The sequence below is a fragment of the Zootoca vivipara genome, chromosome 16, assembly GCF_965207765.1.
Source record: "Zootoca vivipara chromosome 16, rZooViv2.hap1.1, whole genome shotgun sequence".
NCBI classification, from domain to species: Eukaryota; Metazoa; Chordata; class Lepidosauria; order Squamata; family Lacertidae; genus Zootoca; species Zootoca vivipara.
In genome coordinates this window covers 17,838,571-17,859,430 of record NC_142599.1, presented here as the reverse complement: position 1 = coordinate 17,859,430, position 20,860 = coordinate 17,838,571, and the positions used below count along the sequence as shown (strand labels likewise).

Sequence of the window (20,860 nt, the reverse complement as noted above, 5' to 3'; positions counted from 1 at the left end):
AATACCAAGCAGCAGGGGTGCCAACTTGAATAAAATATTGGTGGGCTCAGGTAACCGCCCCCCCCCCCATATAAAGGTAAAAGGCCCCTGTATGGTTGCGTCCAGTCAAAGGCGACTATGGGGTTGCGGCGCTCATCTCACTTCCAGGCCAAGGGATCTGGCGTTTGTCCACAGACAGTTTTCTGGGTAATGTGGCATGACTAAACCGCTTCTGGTGCAATGGGACACCATGACGGAAACCAGAGTGCACAGAAACACTGTTTACCTTCCAGCCGCAGCGGTATCTATTTATCTACTTGCACTAGTGTGCTTTCGAACTGCTAGGTTGGCAGGAGCTGAGACAGCAACAGGAGCTCACCCCGTTGCAGGGATTCGAACCACTGACCTTCTGAATGGCAAGCCCAGGAGGCTCAGTGGTTTAAACCACAGCACCACCTTTTACCCCATACAATCAATAACAAGATGTGCCCCCCCCCACCATTTGAATGGCAATGCTCATCAACTTGAGAAGTGGGCCTGGCAGTTGAAATGTTTTATTTGGGGAGTGGGGCAGCTGAAGGGACCTTGGCCCCTAGGAATTGGCTCCTGTGCAGAGCTTGCTGGGCCCAGGGTCTGTCTGACTTTGAGGCATGTTTCCTATGTTCCAGGAAATTATGAACTGGAAACTTCTTGGGATAACTTGCACAGGGTAATTTGCATTTATTGCCCTGTGGAGTGAACCTAATTCAGTATGTGTGCTTTCACTGGTGTTTAGTAAACCAAGCATAAAAACTTTGAGATGGCTTGCTTCATTTTGCAAATTTCATAATGCATTTTGCTATGCACACTTTACACTATTAAATGCCTTTTTTCCGTACGCCTTACATTGCAAAATCTGGAGAAGAGCAGATTGTGAAGGTTGGCTGTGTTTTGATTTGCTTCTTGCTTCGTTAGGTGCAAATTAGATAGATTTGAAATTCTTCCCCTATCCCTCCTCTCAACCTGTCCAGCCCAAAATTTATCAGGTAGTGGGGAGTAGCTGGGCCCTGCCTTCCCAAGTCAATATTGACCTCTCTCCTCTCTCCATCTCCCTGCACATAGATTTCACTGCCCACCTTGGAGCAAGCCACCAGCCCCACCGACAGCTCCAGCAGCACCTCGGAAGAGGAGGATGACAGCACCCTGGTCCTCCTGGGCCCCAAATCCCGCAGCCCCAGCCCTGGGAAGATGAAGGGTCACCGTAGCCGCAGCCCCAGTTTGGCCAAGTTCCATGGACTCATCCTGCGCTCGTCAAGCCGGGACCAGGCGGCCAGCCGCAGCCCCTCACCCCAGGGCCGCCGGGGCAGCAGCATCCTCAAGAGCGAAATCCCCAGCATCCAGTTCTCCAAGGACAGCCCCCGCCAACGCTCCAAGTCGCGAGAGGCTGCCCAGAATGTAGAGAGCCTCGCTGGGCCTCGCTTCCAGAGCCCCTGGCGCTTTGACGAGAACCCCCTGGCCCGCACAGACCCCCGCAACCTGGGACTGCTGCCAGCTGTGCGCCTGGAAACCATCGATCAAGTCATGGGCCCCCGGCGGGAGAGTGCCGACCAGGGCCTGCCTCCCCGCAGGATGAGCCCCACCAGTCCAACCGTGGCCCTGGCCACCCTCTTCAGCACCTCCCCAAAGGAGGGGTTATCCCCAGACCACCATAGTCCAAACCACCACAGCCGTGAGGTGGGACACTGAGGGAGACGCAGCCGGCTGCTGTGAGCCCACTGTCCAACCATCCCGTGTAGTGAGCTTGCAGTGTTATCTCTGTGTCCTTTACCTGCCAGTTTTCTGCTCCGTGTGTGTCTTTCTCTCCTGGTGTGCGACACGACGACCCAGGGAAGGGGGCTGCCATTTGTCAGGCCCCGTCTCCCAACTCGAGTATGCTTGACAATCAACTTCCTCCCTCCCTGTGCATAGGGGGCTGAACATCACGAGTGAAAAGCCCTCAGCCCCCTCGGCCTTTTCACCCATAGAAACTCCCCACTCCTTGGTTTTTTTTGGGGGGGGGGAGACCATCCTTTGGTGAGAACTCCCTTCCCCATTGAACATTGTTTGGTGTTGAGATGGAGCTCTACTCTCCTCTCCTAGCACAATCTCTGCTCTTGTCCTGAGGCATGGTGGTGGTGGAGGAAGAAGCAGCGGAAAGCTTGCCACTTCCGATGGGAGGACAATTGATCAGTACAGCGGAATGGGCAGCTGCAGAAAGAGGCGTGCATGCCAGAAGCTTGGCTGGGTACGGGATGAAGACACACTTTTGCTATTGGTTGCAAAAGCTCTGCTTGGCTGGACTCAATGGCTGCTGCAAGACCAGGCCCAGCCTGCTTGCAGGAAGTTGTTGAGACCATAAGAAGTGAAATACGGAACGTGCAATATGATGGGGATGGGAAATCAAGCGTTCTTGGAGACAGGTGTGGGCCCCAGGCATGAAGCTGGTGCTTCAGGTCTGGTTAGGGCCCAGCTGGTGTTTCCCCCCAAGGCTTGGGGGGGGGGCTGAACTGCAAATGGCAGAAAGTTCTTGCTGGAGGAAAGGAGGTGGATGCAACCCAGTTGAGATCATGGAGATACAGTGGGGAGAGTTTGGGTACCATTGGTGGGGTGGGGGGGACTCTGACCCAGGAAGCCGAAAAAGGAACGGGTGTGTGTGTGTGAGAGGGGGCAGTATGTGTGGCTAGGTTGTCGGGGCAATGTGACCAAGGTGCCTTGGAACCAGAAATGACGAAAGCTGCCTGGGGGTGGGGTTTGGGGAAAGGGGAGGGTGAGGGGGGGGCTGGCCTCCCCCGAGACAGATCCATGACCTTCGCTGGGACGAGTTCAGAGTTGATGCAATCTGTCCTACCTCACTTTTCCCTTCCGCCTCCTTTCCAATAATAATAAAAATAAAAATCATCTACAAACCAACCTATGGATGACTGCATTTGTGTGTCTCTCTCTCTCACTGGCAGTGGCAAAGAGCACCCCCCACCCCCCTGCCAACGTGGGATAGGATTTGTGTTCACACCTCTCCCCCTCAGCATTCAGGCATCTTTCCCCTTTGCTAAGCAGAGCCCAGGCATACAGAAAAAAAAGCACTTTTACTCATTAGTACATTATTTACAGTAGCTCCAGCAAGAACCACCCCTTCCCAATAAATTATAAACAAGGGTGCAGAGTTTGGGGTACGTCCAGCTGTGAGTCAACAACATCCTACAAGACACACGGCAAGAGCTTTCTAAATAAATACACTGTTAAAGGAAGCAGGAGGGGCTCATTTCTCCTTGGTGGGGGGGAAGCAGGGGTCCTCCCCCCTCCCACTTCCGTTCCATGCCACGTAATCCAATGTTTCCCCCACGCCCGGTGGGTCCTCAAAGGAGTTGGAACCGATTTGTTTGCTGAAGATGAGCAGAGTCTGTTCTCATGTCAAGACACCCCCTGCAAAGGGAGCCCTTTTACGCCACCCCCACAGGGCCATTTCTTGGCCTCTTCTGCACAAAGTTGCGCTGGTGGCGAGCACTGGTAAGCACTGGTTTCTCAGCCTCTGGAGGGAAGTCCCTTCCCCTGCTGTGCTCAGCACAGCTGTGCGGCATCGTATCCTTGGTTACATCAGCAGAAGTAGAGGCAGCCCCATGGTCAAGCCAGGGCAGTCCACTTCATGGGGGCCGAGCTCAGCTGCAACCCACTCCGGGGTCTTTCACCCCCCACCCCATCAGTGTCCAAAGGAAAAGACTGCCTGCGGCTCAGTGGGGCCAGGTCTGGTGGGCGCCTTCACAGCAGCTGCATGCATTTATCGAACAGTCGGAGAGGCTGGCTGGGGGGTGCCCACTCCTGCCGCTTCACCTTGAGGCGGGAGCCCCTGTGCGTCCGTGCCAGCCGATTGGTGAGGTGCCGTGCCGGGGCCAGGACTGCTCTGCCCACATCAATGCAACTGCAAGAGAAATAGTAACCAATTAGCCCTCCCTGCCTGTGGGGAATGGGGTGGGGAATTCTATTGTGGGGGGTTTTTTTGCCAAGGGTTTTGAAGAAAAACGCCCAAGAACGGGTCCGCCACTAGGAATGGGAACAGGAAGGACCCTAGTTAGAATATCACCTCTGCCACACAGACTCATGCTAGGCCGTTTCAGCAAAGTCAGAATTTCCTCAATTACATCAACGACTACGTCAGACCAACACGGCTACCTACCTGTAACTAGGACTACAGTGGTACCTTGAGTACCAAGGCATTTGAGAACCGAACAACTTGGAACCCAAACACTGCAAACCTGCCGCCAATCGGAAGCCGCGCCTTGGTCTCTGAATGTTTTGGAAGTCGAACGGACTTCCAGAACGGATTCCGTTCGACTTCCAAGGTACAACCATAAGGGCCAGTCAGGGATATTTAGCTGCTGTAGCCTCTTAGGGCAACAATGTGCCTCGTGTCGGCCCCACCTCCAGCCTCCCTTCCAGAAGCCCAAGCCCACCTTTTACCCAACGAACAGGCCACTCACTTGGATTGCTCGCCCTCTCCTTCCATGCAACCTGGAGGTCTCTGCAAGACGAAACACGAGGAGGAGACGTAGCCAGACAGAACCTCCTCTTCCACCTCGTTGGGACCCTTCGTCCTCCGGAGGGACCGGGCCAGCCTGTAAGGAGAAAAAGGCTTAGAAGCCAGAGACATTCGCCCACACCAACCCTCCAGTCAGGAAGCCTAGGGAAAGGATTTAGCCCCGTGGCCGTCCCAGGTTCAATGCCCAGCATCTCCAGGTATGTCTGCCTGAAACCCTGGAGAGCTGCTGCTGCTGCTGGTCTGTGTAGACAATACTGAACTAGCTGGACCAAAGGTCTGGCTTGGAATAGGGCAGCTTCCTATTTAATCTAGCTCTTCCTTTTCAGAACCATAAGGGCTAAAATCCTACTTTATTTTCTGGGGAATGACTTCAGCTCAGTGGCAGAGCATCCGTGACAGGGACTGGGCAGAAGAGGAATGGTGGAGACCTCCTCCCTAGCCTGACCCTTCCAGAGAAGATGAAGACAGTTCAGAATTACAACAGGGGATTAAGGGAGGTCACAACTCAGAGGAAGATGAGGGGGAAAGCTGGGAAATAATGGGAAAGGAGGAGGAGGAAGCAGCACCAGAAGGGAGACAGCTGACGGACACAATGTCTTTAGAAAGCATTCAAGAGCCCCCTCTCCTGCAAGCCGGTGAGCCTTGAAAGTAGGAGAGTAAAGGGCTCAGAAGCAAAGGGCCCTCAGCGCCACCCTTAGAAGAGATGGCAAATGAAGTGGGAGAAAAGGGGGGTAGATAGTCAATCGGGACAACGCCATTATCCCAAGAGGCTGCCTTCCAAGCCTCTCTCTGTGATTAATGAATAAAAAGCAGATGGTAAGGACTTTTCCTTGTCTTATCCGTTCCTGGGAACCTGCCGTGGGGTTTGGGTTCCTCTGCCACCTGAGAATCTGCTTTGCTTGCCGAAGATCCTAGGCCAGGCATCCCCAAACTGCAGCCCTCCAAATGTTTTGGCCTACAATTCGCATGATCCCTAGCTAAGAGGACCAGTGGTCAGAGATGATGGGAATTGTAGTCCAAAACATCTGGAGGGCTGAAGTTTGGGGATGCCTGTCCTAGGTTCAATCCCTGGGACTTTCTGCATGCAAAGCAGCCTCTCTCCCACCTCCCAACCCTAGAGTCTTGCTCCCTGGAAGTCTTCCAAGGAAGGTTGGACCACCATCAGTTGAAAATGCCCCAAGAAGCGGGTTGAAATGGGTGTGGCCTACAAGACCCCACCTCCTCCAAGTCTACAGGCTATGTGGCCTCCTTCCCAGGGGTTTCCTACCCATCAGTTCAGATGCTCAGCCCCAGGGATGGTGCAATTTGGATGGGGGGGGGGTTTGGAAGGATAACACCGGCACTTACCTGCGGGTGCAGTTGCAGTGGAAGAGGGTGCGGGAGTCCACATTGTGCAGCTGGTATTTGACCTCATTGGGCCCGATCCTATATGGGCACTGGTCCAGGCGTCTGTAGCAGCTGCAGCTCCGCGACCAGGCTGGTGAGGCAAGCAGGGAGCTGTTAAAATCAGGAGGAGCCCACAATTCCAGAGGTGGTAGTCAAGCCCCTGCAGACCCTCCAAGTGTCCTCTATTTCCCAGGGACAGCCCCAGATTCACAGGAGCCGTTCTGGTTTCTGATTTGATCCTGGAATGTCCCGCATTTCCTTAGGATGTCCCTATTTTCATCAGAGAAATACTGGAAGGTATGGAGTTATGCAAGCCAAGGAGATAAGTAACTAGACAACCTTCAGAAGACACCTGAGTCTCTTGCAGCATTAAGATTAAATTCAACAGTGTGAATAAGTTTCGATAGATGTAATAATGGAATACTGAATGGTTTGGTTTATATAAAATATGCAGGGATTTATGTTATGCAAAATGAACCATGGAAACAGAAGAGAGGAAGTCATTGATATTTTAAGGTTGTTTAAATGAATATTCTAAAATGTAAAAGAAAATTGTAAAAAAATATTGGGGTGGGGAGGTAGAAGACATCTGAAGGGAAGACGACATCTATACAGTGGAACCTTGGTTTATGAACACCTCGGTTTACGAATTTTCAGTTTATGAACGCCGTGCACTCATCTGGAACGGACTAATTCACTTTCCATTACTTTCAATGGGAAAGTTCGCTTCAGTTTATGAACGGACTTCCGGAACCAATTACACCCATGCTTCGGGTTAAGTACGCTTCAGGTTGAGTACTCCGCAGACCCGTCTGGAACGGATTAATCCACTTTCCATTACTTTCAATGGGAAAGTTCGCTTCAGTTTAAGTACTCCGCGGACCATCTGGAACAGATTAATCCACTTTCCATTACTTTCAATGGGAAAGTTCGCTTCAGTTTATGAACGCTTCAGTTTATGAACAGACTTCTGGAACCAATTGTGTTCATAAACCGAGGTACCACTGTATAGGGAAGTTTTTTAAATAATAAAATAAAATTGTTTTATTATATTTTTACATATGTTGAAAGCCACTCAGTGGCTGAGGCCACTCAGTCAGATGGGTGGGGTATTAATAAATATATAAAGTAAGTAAGTAAGTAAATATAAAAATAAAAATATTGAATAGGACATCCCTATTTTTACTGGAGAAATGTTGGAGGGTATGCCCCTGTACTGGACAGACTCATTGCATGCCGTCAAAAGACTGGCCCTCTGGCCCAGACCTGCATCCTGTTGCCAACAGGGGACAGCCAGACACCTCCAGCTTATAAGGAAGGTGTGAAGAGTGACAGCCTTCTCTCCATTTGTACCCAGAACCCTGATATTCAGAAGCATACCACCTCCATATGTGGAGGCTTCATTTTGCCAGCGCAGGTAAGAGCTTCTGACAGATCCCTGTCAACCTGCATAATAGCCTTTTACAGCCACCTGAGCTGGTGGCCACTTCTATGTCTTGTGACACCCCCCCCCCAAATTCCATAAAGTTAAAAGTAGGGGTGTGGGAAGGTGGATTTCCTTTTGGTCAAAGGCTTGGGATGGACAACGGCCCTCGCAGATAGATATACAAACTTATGCACAGTATGGAGAAAGCAGAAGCACTAGAACTCTGGATTCTCCAATGGAGCTGGTGAAAGATTCAGGACAGATAAGAAGAAATTTGTTCTTCACGCAACTTATAGCTGAGCCATGGGGAACTTGTACCTGCAGAAGGCAAGCATGGCCAGCTACGTGAATGGCTTTAAAAGAATCATCAGCTGGAAGAGTTGGAAGGGGCCCCAAGAGTCATCTAGGCCAACCCCCTGCGATGCAGGAATCTTTTGCCCAATGTGGCTCTCGAACCCATGACCCTGAAATTAAGAGTCTCCTGCTCTACTGACTGAGCTATTGGACAAATTCAGCAGCTATGAACCATGATGGCTATGTCCACCTCCAGTGTCAGAGGCAACGACGCTTCTGAAAACCAGTTGCTGGAAATCACAAGTGGAGAGAGAACAGGATGCTAGCCTGGCTGGGCCTTTGTCCTGACCCAGAAGACCTCCTGTGTCCTTATCATCAGGCAATTCATATTATTTTTATTTGCATTTGCTTTTCTATTACATATTCTAATTCATACAAAAGCGCCGAAGGGCTTCCTTTCCTTTCCATTCCATGGTTCCTTTTATCTTCCCTCCCTCTCATGTCTTTTTAAGTTTTCCAAACCCTTCTCATTTCCTCTCCTTACCTCTTTTGCTTTGGCTTACGCTGTAGAACTTTACTCGAGACTTGCTACATCGTTTGTCTGTTTACAGTGGTACCTTGGTTCTCATACACCTTGGTACTCAAACAACTTGGAATCCAAACACCGCAAACCCGGAAGTAAGTGTTCCGGTTTGCGAACTCTTTTCGGAAGCTGAACGTGCTCCGTTTTGAGTGTTACACTTCCGTTTTGAGTGTTACACTGAGGTCTGTCTGGTTTTGCTATTTATTTTGCGTTTTTGTTTTTGCGGCTCTTTTGTTTTTGTGACTGTGTGGAACCCAGTCCAGCTAGCGATTGATTGATTGATTGTGTAACGGCTGTACATTGTTTATTGCTTTCATTTTATGGATCAATGGTCTTGTTAGATAGTAAAATTCGTGTTAAATTGCTGTTTTAGGGGTTGTTTTTAAAAGTCTGGAAAGGATGAATCCGTTTTGCATTACTTTCTATGGGAAAGCGTGCCTTGGTTTTGGAACGCTTTGGTTTTGGAAGGGACTTCCGGAACGGATTCAGTTTGAGAACCAAGGTACCACTGTATACTAATTTTTCACATATATTCTATATTTTCCAGTCCTCCTCACACATTTTAGCATCCTGATTTCTTATTCTGCCCGTCAAGCCTGCTAACTCCACATATTCCAACATTTTAATGTGCCTCTCCGCTTTCGTTGCCACTACATCTGTTCTCCATTTTGGTGCAAGTAAAATCTGTGCTGCGGCAGGTGTGTACGTAAAGAAGTTTTTTCCGAGTTTTAGGGACTTCAGTTGTAATTATACCCAGGCAATTCATATTCTAACACAGTCGGGGGGGGGGGAGACTCTCTCTCTCACAATCTGCCCTCTTGCTCCCCACCCCATTCCCAAATACTTCTACCTCCTAAAAACCACCCCCCACCAGAAAGCACAGACACAACCCCCTCCCACCAGCCATTTACTCACCTAGTTTACCTGGTTTACGAGTGCGGTTGTGTTTGCTGGCGCCAGACGGCGACACCCCTTCCTGCCCTGCCTTGTTGGGTAGCCTTTCGGCGATCACATGGGTTTTCTGCACACCTGAACGTGCCGTCGTATGAACGCCTCCTGACAAGTCTTGTTTTGACATAGTCCTGAGGGTAGGTGGCAAAGGCACTCTCTCCTCGTTCACGGAGACCGCTTCCGGACTGGTGCGTACTGGGAAGTGTGCGATCCCATCCAGCTTGGAGGTCAAGATTGGCTGAGTCACAGAATCCGAGGCGCCTGGGCGTTCCGGGTGCAGCCGCAAGCTCTCCGAGGCATCCTGTTCCGGATGTTTCCGGTGCTTCTGGTTCTTCTTCCAACCGTGCTTCCTGCCCCTGCCCCAATGCCTTCTGGGTGGGGGTGGAGGCGTGGTGGGGCTGGAGCTCTCGACGTATGGCAAGGCGGCATGGTAGTGGCTTTGCTCCACCAAGCGAGCCAATGGCTTCAGGCCATACTCCTTGCACCTGGAAAGGCAAAGTGGAGGAGGAGGACTTAAGAGCAGGAGTGATGTCTTGACTTTTAATCCCACTTCTAACACCAATGATGCATGTGAATCCAAGCCAGCAACAGGCCTTTTAAATAATATACTGCTTCAGGCATTTTTGAAAATATATTTGTTATTGAAAGCTAAAAAGGAGATAAATTCCCTACCAGAGAAGAATGGCAGATCAGGTTGGCAGATTATGCTGAAATGGCTAAAATGACCGGAAGAATCAGAAATCAGGAAGACCAAATTTTATTATTAAGGAATGGGGAAAATTTATAACTTATCTTAAAGACCATTGTAAAGAGTTAAAATTGTTAGTAGGATTGGAATATCACTTGTAGTTTAATGGTGAATTTGGGACATAATGGAGAGGGAAAAGATTTGGATTATCATAAAAGATGCAGGAGGAAATGATTAGCAATAGGACCCACAAAGGGGAGGAGGGAAGTCCAAGAGATTCCTTGGAATCTTTTTTTTATGTTGGATGTTGGATATGTGACTGTAAAATTTTAATCTGAAAAACCAGATACAGTAGTACCTTGGTTCTCAAACACCTTGCTTCTCAAACGCCAAAAACCTGGAAGTAAGTGTTCCGGTTTTCGAACGTTTTTCGGAAGCCAAACGTCACAGCTATTGTTTCCAGGGCACTTGCACCAATCAGAAGCTGCACCTTGGTTTTCGAACATTTCAGAAGTCAAAGGGACTTCCGGAACGGATTAGGTTTGGCACTTTTGTTTTTGCTATTTATTTGGTGTTTTTGTTTTTGAGGCTTTTTTGGTTAATTTGTTTTTGTGACTGTTTGTTCAGCTACTGGTTGATTGTGTGACTGCGGAAATGGGTAAAAAGCCCCCCCCCCATCCAAACAACCAGTGCAGGTAAGAAAAAATATATTTTATAGTACAGTACATTGATTATAGGGACCCAGGTGGTGCTGTGGGTTAAACCACTGAGCCTAGGGCTTGCTGATCAGAAGGTCAGCGGTTCGAATCCCTGTGACGGGGTGAGCTCCCGTTGCTCCGTCCCAGCTCCTGCACACCTAGCAGTTCGAAAGCACGTCAAAATGCAAGTAGATAAATAGGAACCGCTACAGCGGGAAGGTAAACGGTGTTTCCGTGTGCTGCTCTGGTTCGCCAGAAGTGGCTTTGTCATGCTGGCCACATGACCTGGAAGCTATACGCCGGCTCCCTCGGCCAATAATGCGAGATGAGCGCGCAACCCCAGAGTCGGTCACGACTGGACCTAATGGTCAGGTGTCCCTTTACCTTTTACACTGATTATTGCTTTCATTTTATGTATCGATGGTCTCATTAGATAGTAAAATTGATGTTAAATTGCTGTTTTAGGGGTTGTTTTTAAAAGTCTGGAACGGATTAATTCATTTTGCATTGCTTTCTATGGGAAAGCGTGCCTTGGTTTTGGAACACTTTGGTTTCGGAAGGGACTTCCGGAATGGATTAAGTTTGAGAACTAAGGTACTACTGTAGATTGGTAGATAAAAGGTAAAAAGGATATAAAGATAAAGTTATAGAGATATTAATTGTTCAGCGCACAGGGTAAAATAAGATGAGCGCCACCTAGAGGGAAAGCAAGCCCCCTACAGCCAGGGAAGACCAGAGAGGGCCAAACACTCACCCACCCCACCAATGCCATTCCAGGCATTGCTCAGTGTTCTCCAGGACAAAGCAGGGAATCTCCAGCAGGTTGAAGAAGCTGATGCCCACGAGGTTGGAGATGGTGTCGTTTTGATCCAACAGGCACTGCTTGAACCTGTCAATGGAAGCAAAGCAACCATCAGGGCAGGTGGACTCCCGTTCTCCTCTTTCCATGGTTCATTTTGCGTAACATAAACCCCTGCATACTTTACAAAACCTATACCATTCAGTATTCCATTATTGCATCTATCAAAACGTATTCACACCGTTGAATTTATCTTAATGCTGCCAGCGTTTTCAGGTGTTCACAGTTTCCTCCCATATATTCTATAAACGTTTTCCAATCTTCTCTAAACATACATTCTTCTTGTTCTCTCATTCTATAAATTAGGTCCGCAAGCTGAGCATATTCTGTCAGATTAAGTTGCCATTCTTCTTTATCTGGGAGCTCGCTCGTTTTCCATTTTGGGGCTAACAAAACACGGGCCGCAGTAGCAGTATACATAACCTTTTTTGACACCCGGGAATTTCAGTCTGAATTATCCCCAACAAAAAGGACTCTGGTTACAGGTAGGTAACCGTGTTGGTCTGAGTCGAAACAAAATAAAAAAATTCCTTCAGTAGCACCTTAAAGACCAACTAAGTTTTTATTTTGGTATGATCTTTCATGTGCATGCACACTTCATCAGATACTGTATCTGATGAAGTGTGCATGCACACGAAAGCTCATACCAAAATATAAACTTAGTTGGTCTTTAAGGTGCTACTGAAGGATTTTTTTTTTAAGGACTCTGGTTTTTTTGTTTTGTTTGGAAAAGTACTTTTAAAGGTTTTTTTCATTATGGATTATTTCCCAATACTCCCCCCCCAATATAAATTCTTTATTGTTTTAATAATTTAAAAGACACACTTAATATCAAAAAGGAAAAGGAAAAAAGCACACAAAAATTACATAAAATACAAAAACTCACACAAAGATTTCCAAGCAGAAAAAAAGAAAAAAAAAGAAAACAAACAACAACCAAAAAGACCTTAAAAACTCTTCTCCTTTTACAGGTCTGCCACATATGAAAGAACGTACCCTCGACGTCTTTGCATCTCCAGGGCTTATCTGATTCAGTCTTATACATATTAGCAAGCCTACTCGGAGTTAAATAGGATCTGTAAATCATTTTCAGGTAGTTCCCCTTCAAATAATAACATGCTATAAGCTCCAAATTGCTTTTCCAAAGTTTTCCCCAGAGGTTTCCATATTGCGCCCTATATCTATTGCCCAGTGTATCATAGAGGCTTTGACCAGCTCGTCTTTCGTTTCCCTGCTCCAACCCAACTTTAAAAGGTCTCAAGCAGAGATGTCTTGTCTGAGTTGATAAACCAAGTTCCATTTCAGTCTGTGCTGGAGACTGAACTGCAGGCCTTTGCAGCATGTGTTGTTGCTGAGCAATGGCTAAAGAAAAGCCTCATGCAGGATTGAAGATCTGGGGCTTCTGGCATCCGAAACGAGAGCAGGGCCGGATTTAGGTTTGATGAGGCCCTAAGCTACTGAAGGTAATGGGGCCCTTTATATGTCCAGCTGTCCTTTGTCAACACCAAATTGTCACAGTTTTTTGTGTTGAATATATGCTACAGTGGTAACTCGGTTGACGGATCCAATTCGTTCCGGGGAGCTGTACTCAAACGGAGTGCCGCTTCCACGCATGCGCGAAGCGCTGATAGAGTGCTTCTGTGCATGCGCGCACCGCGCAAATCGCTTCTGCGCATCGTGGAACCCGGAAGTAAACACTTCCTGGTCCGCAGAGTACTCAAACCGAGAGTACTCAAACCGCAGCGGACCTAAAGCGAGGTACGACTGTATATGGTAATTTATGGACCTAACAGGTATCTAAATCCATTTGCGCATGTTGCCACCCAACCTGTCCATGCAGAATGTAGGCACCCTATATATAGAAATGAGCAAACCAGTGATATTTTAGGGAGCAGGCTAGCAGGTGGGTCCCATTACTTACATCATAGGAGCCTACACAACACAAAACACTGTTGCTGCCTGTAGGTTTTATTTTAGTTGTTGTTTATCTTATATTTTGGAAATGTACATCCAGGGTTTTTTTTCTTTAATTTTTTTGGGGGGTCCCAAGAGAGTGGGGCCTTAAGCTATAGCTTGTTTAGCTTATACATAAATCAGGTACTGAATCATAGAATCATAGAATCATAGAGTTGGAAGAGACCACAAGGGCCATCCAGTCCAACCCCCTGCCAAGCAGGAAACACCATCAAAGCATTCCTGACATATGGCTGTCAAGCCTCTGCTTAAAGACCTCCAAAGAAGGAGACTCCACCACACTCCTTGGCAGCAAATTCCACTGTCGAACAGCTCTTACTGTCAGGAAGTTCTTCCTAATGTTTAGGTGGAATCTTCTTTCTTGAAGTTTGAATCCATTGCTCCGTGTCCGCTTCTCTGGAGCAGCAGAAAACAATCTTTCTCCCTCCTCCATATGACATCCTTTCATATATTTGAACATGGCTATCATATCACCCCTTAACCTTCTCTTCTCCAGGCTAAACATACCCAGCTCCCTAATCCGTTCCTCATAACGAGAGCCATGCTCACTGAGCGAGAGCCATGCTCTGTCTAGAAACAACGCCACCCAATACTCACCGCTCATCACACTCACAGTGAGATACTGTGTGCAGGCGGAAGTTGCGCATCCCAAACTTGTAGTCCAGTGCAGAGATCTGAGCTTCGCACATGTCGTGCTCCCGGCAACACACATCTGGGCCTTGGAAGACGCCTGCAAAAAAAAAAATGCTCGGATCAGGCTAAGGAAGGGTGTGAGAGCTCCAGAGCTTGTGGCTGGGTAACGGCTGGGTGTAGTGACCACAGGAGCAAGGAGATGCTCGGGGGAAACAACACTGATTCCCAATCATGCCACCCTCCAGCCGCATGACAGTGGGGCTGCCGTTGGCTGCGGCTCATGGGAGTTGTAGTCCACCCAAAGGCACCCGATTGTCAAAGGATGCTCTAGCGATTGTGGGTGCATCCACAACACAAATGGGGAGGGGTTGTCTACTCAGAGTAGGTGCAACAGTGCTTGAAGCAACAGTGACTCTTACAGCAGCTACATGCTGTATTATTTTTATTGTATGTTTTTGCTGATGTTTGCTTGTATGATACCATGATTTAAGAAATTCATTGGACGCAAACCCAGAATCGCAGTATTCCAACTCACAAAATATTTTTATTGCTGCATTTGGGGCTTAACGGACTACAGTGCCATGCCGCTAACAGGATTTTTGAGTTTGGTGGGAGGGAGCATTCTTCATTTGAACCCAAGGACATTTGAACTGTCCTCCCTCCTTGTACCCACTGCTCAGCCCTGCAAATCACGGCTGGAGTAGGGGACTTCCGGTCTAGCCGCCATTGAAAGCTGGCGGGGAATTTTCGGGCTCCGAAATTCCCGGCGCCCCAGAGGGGGGGATGAGCCGTTCGAGCGAAGCGGCCACCCTTAGAACCCCCAAATTTGGCTTTTTGGGGACCTGGATACCCAGCGGAGCTCCTTCAAGCCCCGTTCGCCGCCCGACAACCTCCTTTTTTCGAGGGGGTGACGTGCGCAGGCAGAGCGGGACGGAGCCTTGGGCCAATTCGCTATCTCTGAGGCGTTAAGCTCCGAGCCGGCAACAACGGGTGCTAGATACCTCCAAAGCAATGATCTGGACCTGTAAGTAAGGAAATTTTTTAATTTGGAAGAAATTCGGACTCAGGAGGGGAATTCAAAAGAAAACGGAGGTCGTCCCCCCCCCCACCGAGAAACCAATCTGCAATTGCCGAGCCTGCAGCCATAGTGCTGGAACGGGACTTTGGACTTTGCAAAAAATTTATTAATTTATTAAAACACCTCCCTGGTGGTAGCGGAGCCAAGGGGAGGTGAGTGGACTTTTTAATTTGGATCTCCGCAAAATTTGAGTCTAAAAAAAAGAACGAGCTCTCCGGCAGCGGGGTGGCAGGAACCTGGCTGCACTGGCCAGCTAGCAAGGATTTTCTCTTGGCCACAACACCCCATGCGCCATATTGTAATTGGAGAAGACAAAGGACTGAGTTAGTCAAAATAATCGGACATGATGTGTGAGAAAATGATGCAAAGTGTGTGGGAAAAAGTCCATGAGGTGATGATGGGAGTAAAAGAATATACAAGAGTTACAAAGTTATGCATTGCAACATTAAACCGATCCCTCTCTGATGACATGGTGACACAGTCTGAAACAATTGAAAGTAACAACACAAATCTTTCGGGAGAAGAAGTACAAGAGGAGCTCCAGACACCGATCGAAGTGCAGTCGGTGGGAGGGACAGCACGGGACGGAGGCTGCAACAAAAGAGCTACACTGTATAGAGATGCCCAGGAACTGTTTCTCTCAGAGAGAGGGGGAGAGCAAGTTCTGGGAAACAGGCAAGCTGTGTCAAATGCTAAAGAAATGGCCTGGATTCGAACCTCCCTAGTGAGAGAGGGGGGGCAAGAACCAGGCGAAGAATATGTCAATTGGGACGTCAAAGAAAAAGGGAATTTGGACTGGGGCTGGCAGAGGGGCCGGGGGAAAGAAGAAGATGGGATGGAGTGGGTGAGAGATGGAGTGGGATGAGAGGATTATTGTATTTTAAGGACTGATTAAATGGTTTGGAAATGGACTGAACAAAGGAGTTGGTTGGGATATCCAGGGGATTGCCATCTGGTGGAGGAGAGGGGATTTTTTAAAGTTCTAATTATGAATTGAAGTGAAAGAATTTTAGATTATATAAGTTAGAATATTTTTAGCAAAATTAAGAGGCTAAAGGGGAAAAATTAGAGGATTAGTAATCAGAGTAAGAAGGAATTTTTTTTTTAATGTGCTATATGGAATTTTGATGTTTGGTATGATATTAGATTTTTTAGAATTGTTTAATAGGAAAATTGCCAATTAGGGGTTACAATTAGGCTCGGGACGGGGGGAGCGGGGAAGTCAAAGTTACGAAACTGTTATGAATATTAGATTGGTTTTTTTCTTTTTTCTATTTTTTCTGGTTTTCTTTGGTTTTTTTTGTTCTTTTTTTCCCTTTTCTATTTTTTTTATTTTTATTGTATGTTTTTGCTGATGTTTGCTTGTATGATACCATGATTTAAGATGAAGAAATGAATGGAAATATTAAAGTTTAAAATGCTAATAAAAATAATTTGGAAAAAAAAATCACGGCTGGAGTAGCAGCAGTTAAAAAAACGGAGAAACGGCCTGTCACCGCTGCCCCCTTGTGGTCTTGGATGGGCTACTGCAGCACACGAGAGGCAACAGTTCTGCTCTTTCGACAGCAGAAAGAGGTTTTGCCAAAGGATCCTTATGAAATTTATTTGATTTACATCCAGCCCTTCTTCCCAAACAAGTCCCGGATGGCAAACATCAAGCAGTGAAGCAATGAAGGCATTGTCAACTAAACCGGGTGTTAGGCAACATAGCTGTTATCTGTTCCAAACTAACATCAACTTTGGGTACCCCAAAATCTGACAGACATGATGGTGCAATGAAATCAATGTCCTGGATGAACTCAGATGTGCATCAGAGAAGGAGGCTCAAGGGAAGATCTATGGTGGCTCAGTGGCAGAGTCCCTGCTTTGCATGCAGAAGGTCACAGGTTCAACCCTCAGCATCTCCAGGTACGGGTAGGAGAAAGACCCGGGAGAGCGGCTGCTAATATAGTCAATTATCTGACTCCAGATAAGGCGGCTTCCCAGATTCCAGTCTTGGCTTCTCCCCACACTGGATGAATAACAGATGCATTAGGGCAAATGGGGCACTGCCCCATCAGTCTGGCCCCTGTCACCCCCCCACCTGCCTGCCTTTGGACTTTCAGCTGTTCCGGGGGTGGCCCTGCCTGCCACCTTCCTCCTCTCAATGTTGCCCTTGTAGAGCTCAGCAAGGAGGAGGAGGGCAGGAAGAAAGCTAGAATTAAGTTGGCCCTGCAGGTCATTAACTCTGGGTCCCCCTACTATTGGCCTCCTGCAGCATCACAAACAGGGTGGAGTTAATGACCTGCCCTAAAACTAATTTTGCAGCCCATCCTTTCCGAAGTCATCTAAACGTATGTGACACCAGCCACATCTAGTGGCAATGAGTTCTGCAAGCCAGCCGTGCGTTGTATGAAAGTTGCCTAGTGCCTGAATAATTGCTCGACCCTGCGCGAGTTGCACAGAATAGTTTCATATTATAGAAGAATAGACTTTTAAACGAAAAAGAAGATATGAGCATAATAACTGATCAGCCTCCAGAATCTGTCCCTAGGAACTAGCCTTCCAGCTTCAAAACTACAGTTGTTTTGTCTGGAGAGAGCGCCTGTTCCTTCTCCCAAAGAAATCTCCCGGTTGGCGGCACTGACTCAGCAGCAGGATAGGAACAACGCTCTGCACATGCTCAGAAACTCTTTCTTAGTACAGTACTCCACGTTCCAGGACCGTTTTGAAATCAGCTGCTCTTGCGGTCGTAGGACTCACCCATCCAAAGGAGCCAACTCCTAGGGGTTGTAGGAGCTTTGACCCCCACAATAAAATATTTGAGGGTGCCGGACCCCCCTAAAAATGATGGGCATTCACATTCAAATTGTGCGTGTGCGCACTGCGTCGTGTGATCGCTTATGCAAGGTGGGGCTTACCCAACAATTCCACCCCCAAGTTGGCACCCCTGCACCCATCCGACGCGAGCCAAAACTGAATCCATCCCATTTCCCTGAATACCGCCCGCCCCGCCCCACTTCCAACTATCCTTACCCAGTTCGGTGAAATTCCCTGCCGAGTCGCCAGCTCCGCACCAAAGGGTCCCGGGCATAGTCCAACCCCGCCGGACCCGCTTGTGCCCCTGATCTTCCGAGACCCCTCGACGGCCAGCTCCGGCCTCCCCTGGAGGCGCCCTGCAGGCGTCTTTCTGCGCGTCCAAGGCGGCGAGCCGTCGCTGCAGCTCCGGCCCCCAGTAGGAGCGTACCAAAGGACTGCCGTGGGGGGTCCCTCCGACGCCGCGCCTTCGACGGCTCCCGGGCCCCGTCGGTGGAGGAGGCGCGCACAGCTCTGCGTAGCGACTGGTAAGGGACGGTTCCGCCCTCCAAGCGCAGCCCTGAAGGCGCCCCCGGGAGTCCCACGCGCTTTGGACCAGTGCGGGCGGGAGCCCGTCTGGGCGCCGCCACAAGAAGCTCAGGAACCGGGAGCGGCCGTCGCCGTCGGGGGCGACCGTGTGGCAGAAGGTGTTGGCTTTGTTCCAGGAGCCCAGGGCGCCCGGAGGCAGCGTGAGGGCGAGAGCCAGCAGGGAGGCCAAGAGGGGCCGCAAGGACGTCATGGGAGCCGACAAACACCTTCCTTCCCTGACGGCTGGCTGGCTGGCTAGCTAGCTAGCTGGCTGGTTAGTTAGTTAGTTCGTACTGCCGGCGCACGCTCTCCTCGCCTCCTTCGGAAGTCGGCCGCTGAATGAATGAAGTGCTCCCTCCCACCGCCGCGGTTTTTCACAAGAAGAGAACTCGGCCGCTCATTGGACGGCTCTGGGCAACCCCCTCTCCTCGCGCAGCCGCGCCCCTCCGCTGTGACTCATTCAAACCCTCGGGTTAGGTTCGAATAGAGCGCTCTGACGTAGGGGGAGGGAGGGATGGGCGTGGGAAAGCCAGCCACCTGCGGAGGGCACGCCCACTTAGAGTAGGCGCCTCCCCTTCAGAAGACGGCCCGTTGGATTAGGATTGTGGCCCAAATAGCAGGGGGTGAAACTAGGTTTTATTTCACCCGGATCGAAGACTCACTTTGGCACATCCTCACATTCATTTGCGCGCGCGCACACACACACAGAGGCTGGGAGCCTCAGTGCTGCCCCTTGAGATAAAATCATTGCCGGATCAGACCCTCTGGACCCCTCTAGCCCACAGTCAGATTCAGATACTGTGGAGATGCTCCGAAGTAGACCTTGGGGACCACAACCCTCTGTCTCCTGCATCTGGTACTCAGAGGTAGACTGTTCCTTAGCAGAGATGCTCCATTCCGCCAACTTTTATTGGATATTGGAACTGTCTTGCTGGGTCACACTGGTTGTAAGTAAGGAGGCAGCAGCGGTAACTGAGGTTGGTGGTAGTGTCCCACTTTTCCCAGTATTTTTTCTTCCATTTGGGCTCAATACAGTATATGATTGCTGTGATCCAGCAACGCAGATCTTATGAACCATGATGGTTTGGGGCAGAATCTCCATGTTCTACCTCTGAGTACCGAGTGCTTGGGCAACTGTGCATGTCCCATTAGCATCTGAGGGAATGGAAGCAGTTTGTGTTATAAACCACTCTGGAGTTTTAGCAGATGATGATGTGTGTGTCTGTGTGGAAAGAGTGGCTAGCCAGATGGGCGGGGAATAAATTATTATTATTATTATTATTATTATTATTATTATTATTATTATTAAACATTTAAAACCTTCACTAAACAGGGCTGCCTTCAGATGTCTTCTAAAAGTTGTATCTCCTTGGGTCAGGGGCCACAAAACTCCATACTCTCCAATGAAAATGTCCTACATTTCCCCTCCAACATTTCTCTGATGAAAATAGGGGCAGCTTAAGGAAAAGTGGACGTGGGTGGCGCTGTGGTCTAAACCACTGAGCCTAGGGCTTGCCGGTCGGAAGGTCGGCGGTTCGAATCCCCGTGACGGAGTGAGTTCCTGTTGCTCGGTCCCAGCTCCTGCCCACCTAGCAGTTCGAAAGCATGTCAAAGTGCAAGTAGATAAATAGGTACCACTCTGGTGGGAAGCGGCTTAGTCATTCCAGGCCACATGACCTGGAAAAACTGCATGTGGACAAATGTCGGCTTCCTCGGCCAGTAAAGTGAGATGAGTGCCACAACCCCAGAGTCGTTCGCAACTGTCAGGTGTCCTTTACCTTTACCTTTTTAAAGGAAAAGTGGGATCCAATTAAAAAATGGGGCGGCTTCTGTAAATCCAGGACTGTCCCTGGAAAATAGGGACACTTGGAGGGTCTGTTATTATTATTACTTGCTAGCCCGTAACCTCATCCAGGGCCTATTTGTCACAGCAAACTTCTCTCACCAAAAATCAGCAGCAATAAAACTTCCCCTTCCATCAGCACTAACAAGGAGAGGTGGTGGATTATTTCTTCAAAAAAATAACATTAAAATTTGCTTTGAAGTTTGCTAAGAAGTCAAGAGGCATCATCTGAAGTCTCCAGGGAAGCGAAACGATCTCTCTTCCCCTAGGCAAGCTGCTACCTCCATCTGCCACCAAGCCCAGAGCTCCAGATTCGGTTGCCTTTCACCTTTTCCTCTGGCACAGAACAGGCCACCTGTGACTCATCCTCATCATCCGATGGTGATGCCTGGGAAAGAACACACCCTCCTCACCACATGGAGGCAGGCAGAGCAGCAGGTTCAAAACGGAGGGGGGGGGGGAAATCCTATGTGGCAGAGGAACGGAGAAAGCTTCCTTAGGCTGACTGCTATACCAGCCAGCTCAGTGCTGTCTGCACTGACTGGCAGCGCTGACT

The 20,860-nt window shown here is 48.9% G+C and overlaps 2 protein-coding genes across 8 annotated transcripts in view; one reads left to right on the top strand and one right to left on the bottom strand.

Annotated features, from left to right (window-relative positions):
* Positions 1-2,903, top strand: part of INPP5J (inositol polyphosphate-5-phosphatase J) — a 36,118-nt gene extending 33,215 nt beyond the window's left edge. For all 7 annotated transcript variants that reach the window (XM_035099002.3, XM_088659808.1, XM_060269312.2 and 4 more), the window contains exon 13: positions 1,081-2,903. In XM_035099002.3, coding sequence (XP_034954893.2) covers positions 1,081-1,704 — 624 coding nt within the window. In that variant the 3' untranslated portion in view covers positions 1,705-2,903. The remainder of the gene's footprint in view (positions 1-1,080) is intronic.
* Positions 2,904-3,062: 159 nt separating this feature from the next.
* Positions 3,063-18,809, bottom strand: PLA2G3 (phospholipase A2 group III). Its single transcript, XM_035098614.3, has 7 exons — positions 18,114-18,809; positions 13,985-14,117; positions 11,309-11,443; positions 9,133-9,653; positions 5,876-6,005; positions 4,470-4,604; positions 3,063-3,910 (listed from the first exon to the last, which is right to left on the bottom strand). Exons 1-7 carry the CDS (start codon positions 18,670-18,672, stop codon positions 3,751-3,753), a joined length of 1,773 nt encoding a protein of 590 aa, XP_034954505.2. The 5' UTR covers positions 18,673-18,809; the 3' UTR covers positions 3,063-3,750.
* Positions 18,810-20,860: the final 2,051 nt, after the last annotated feature.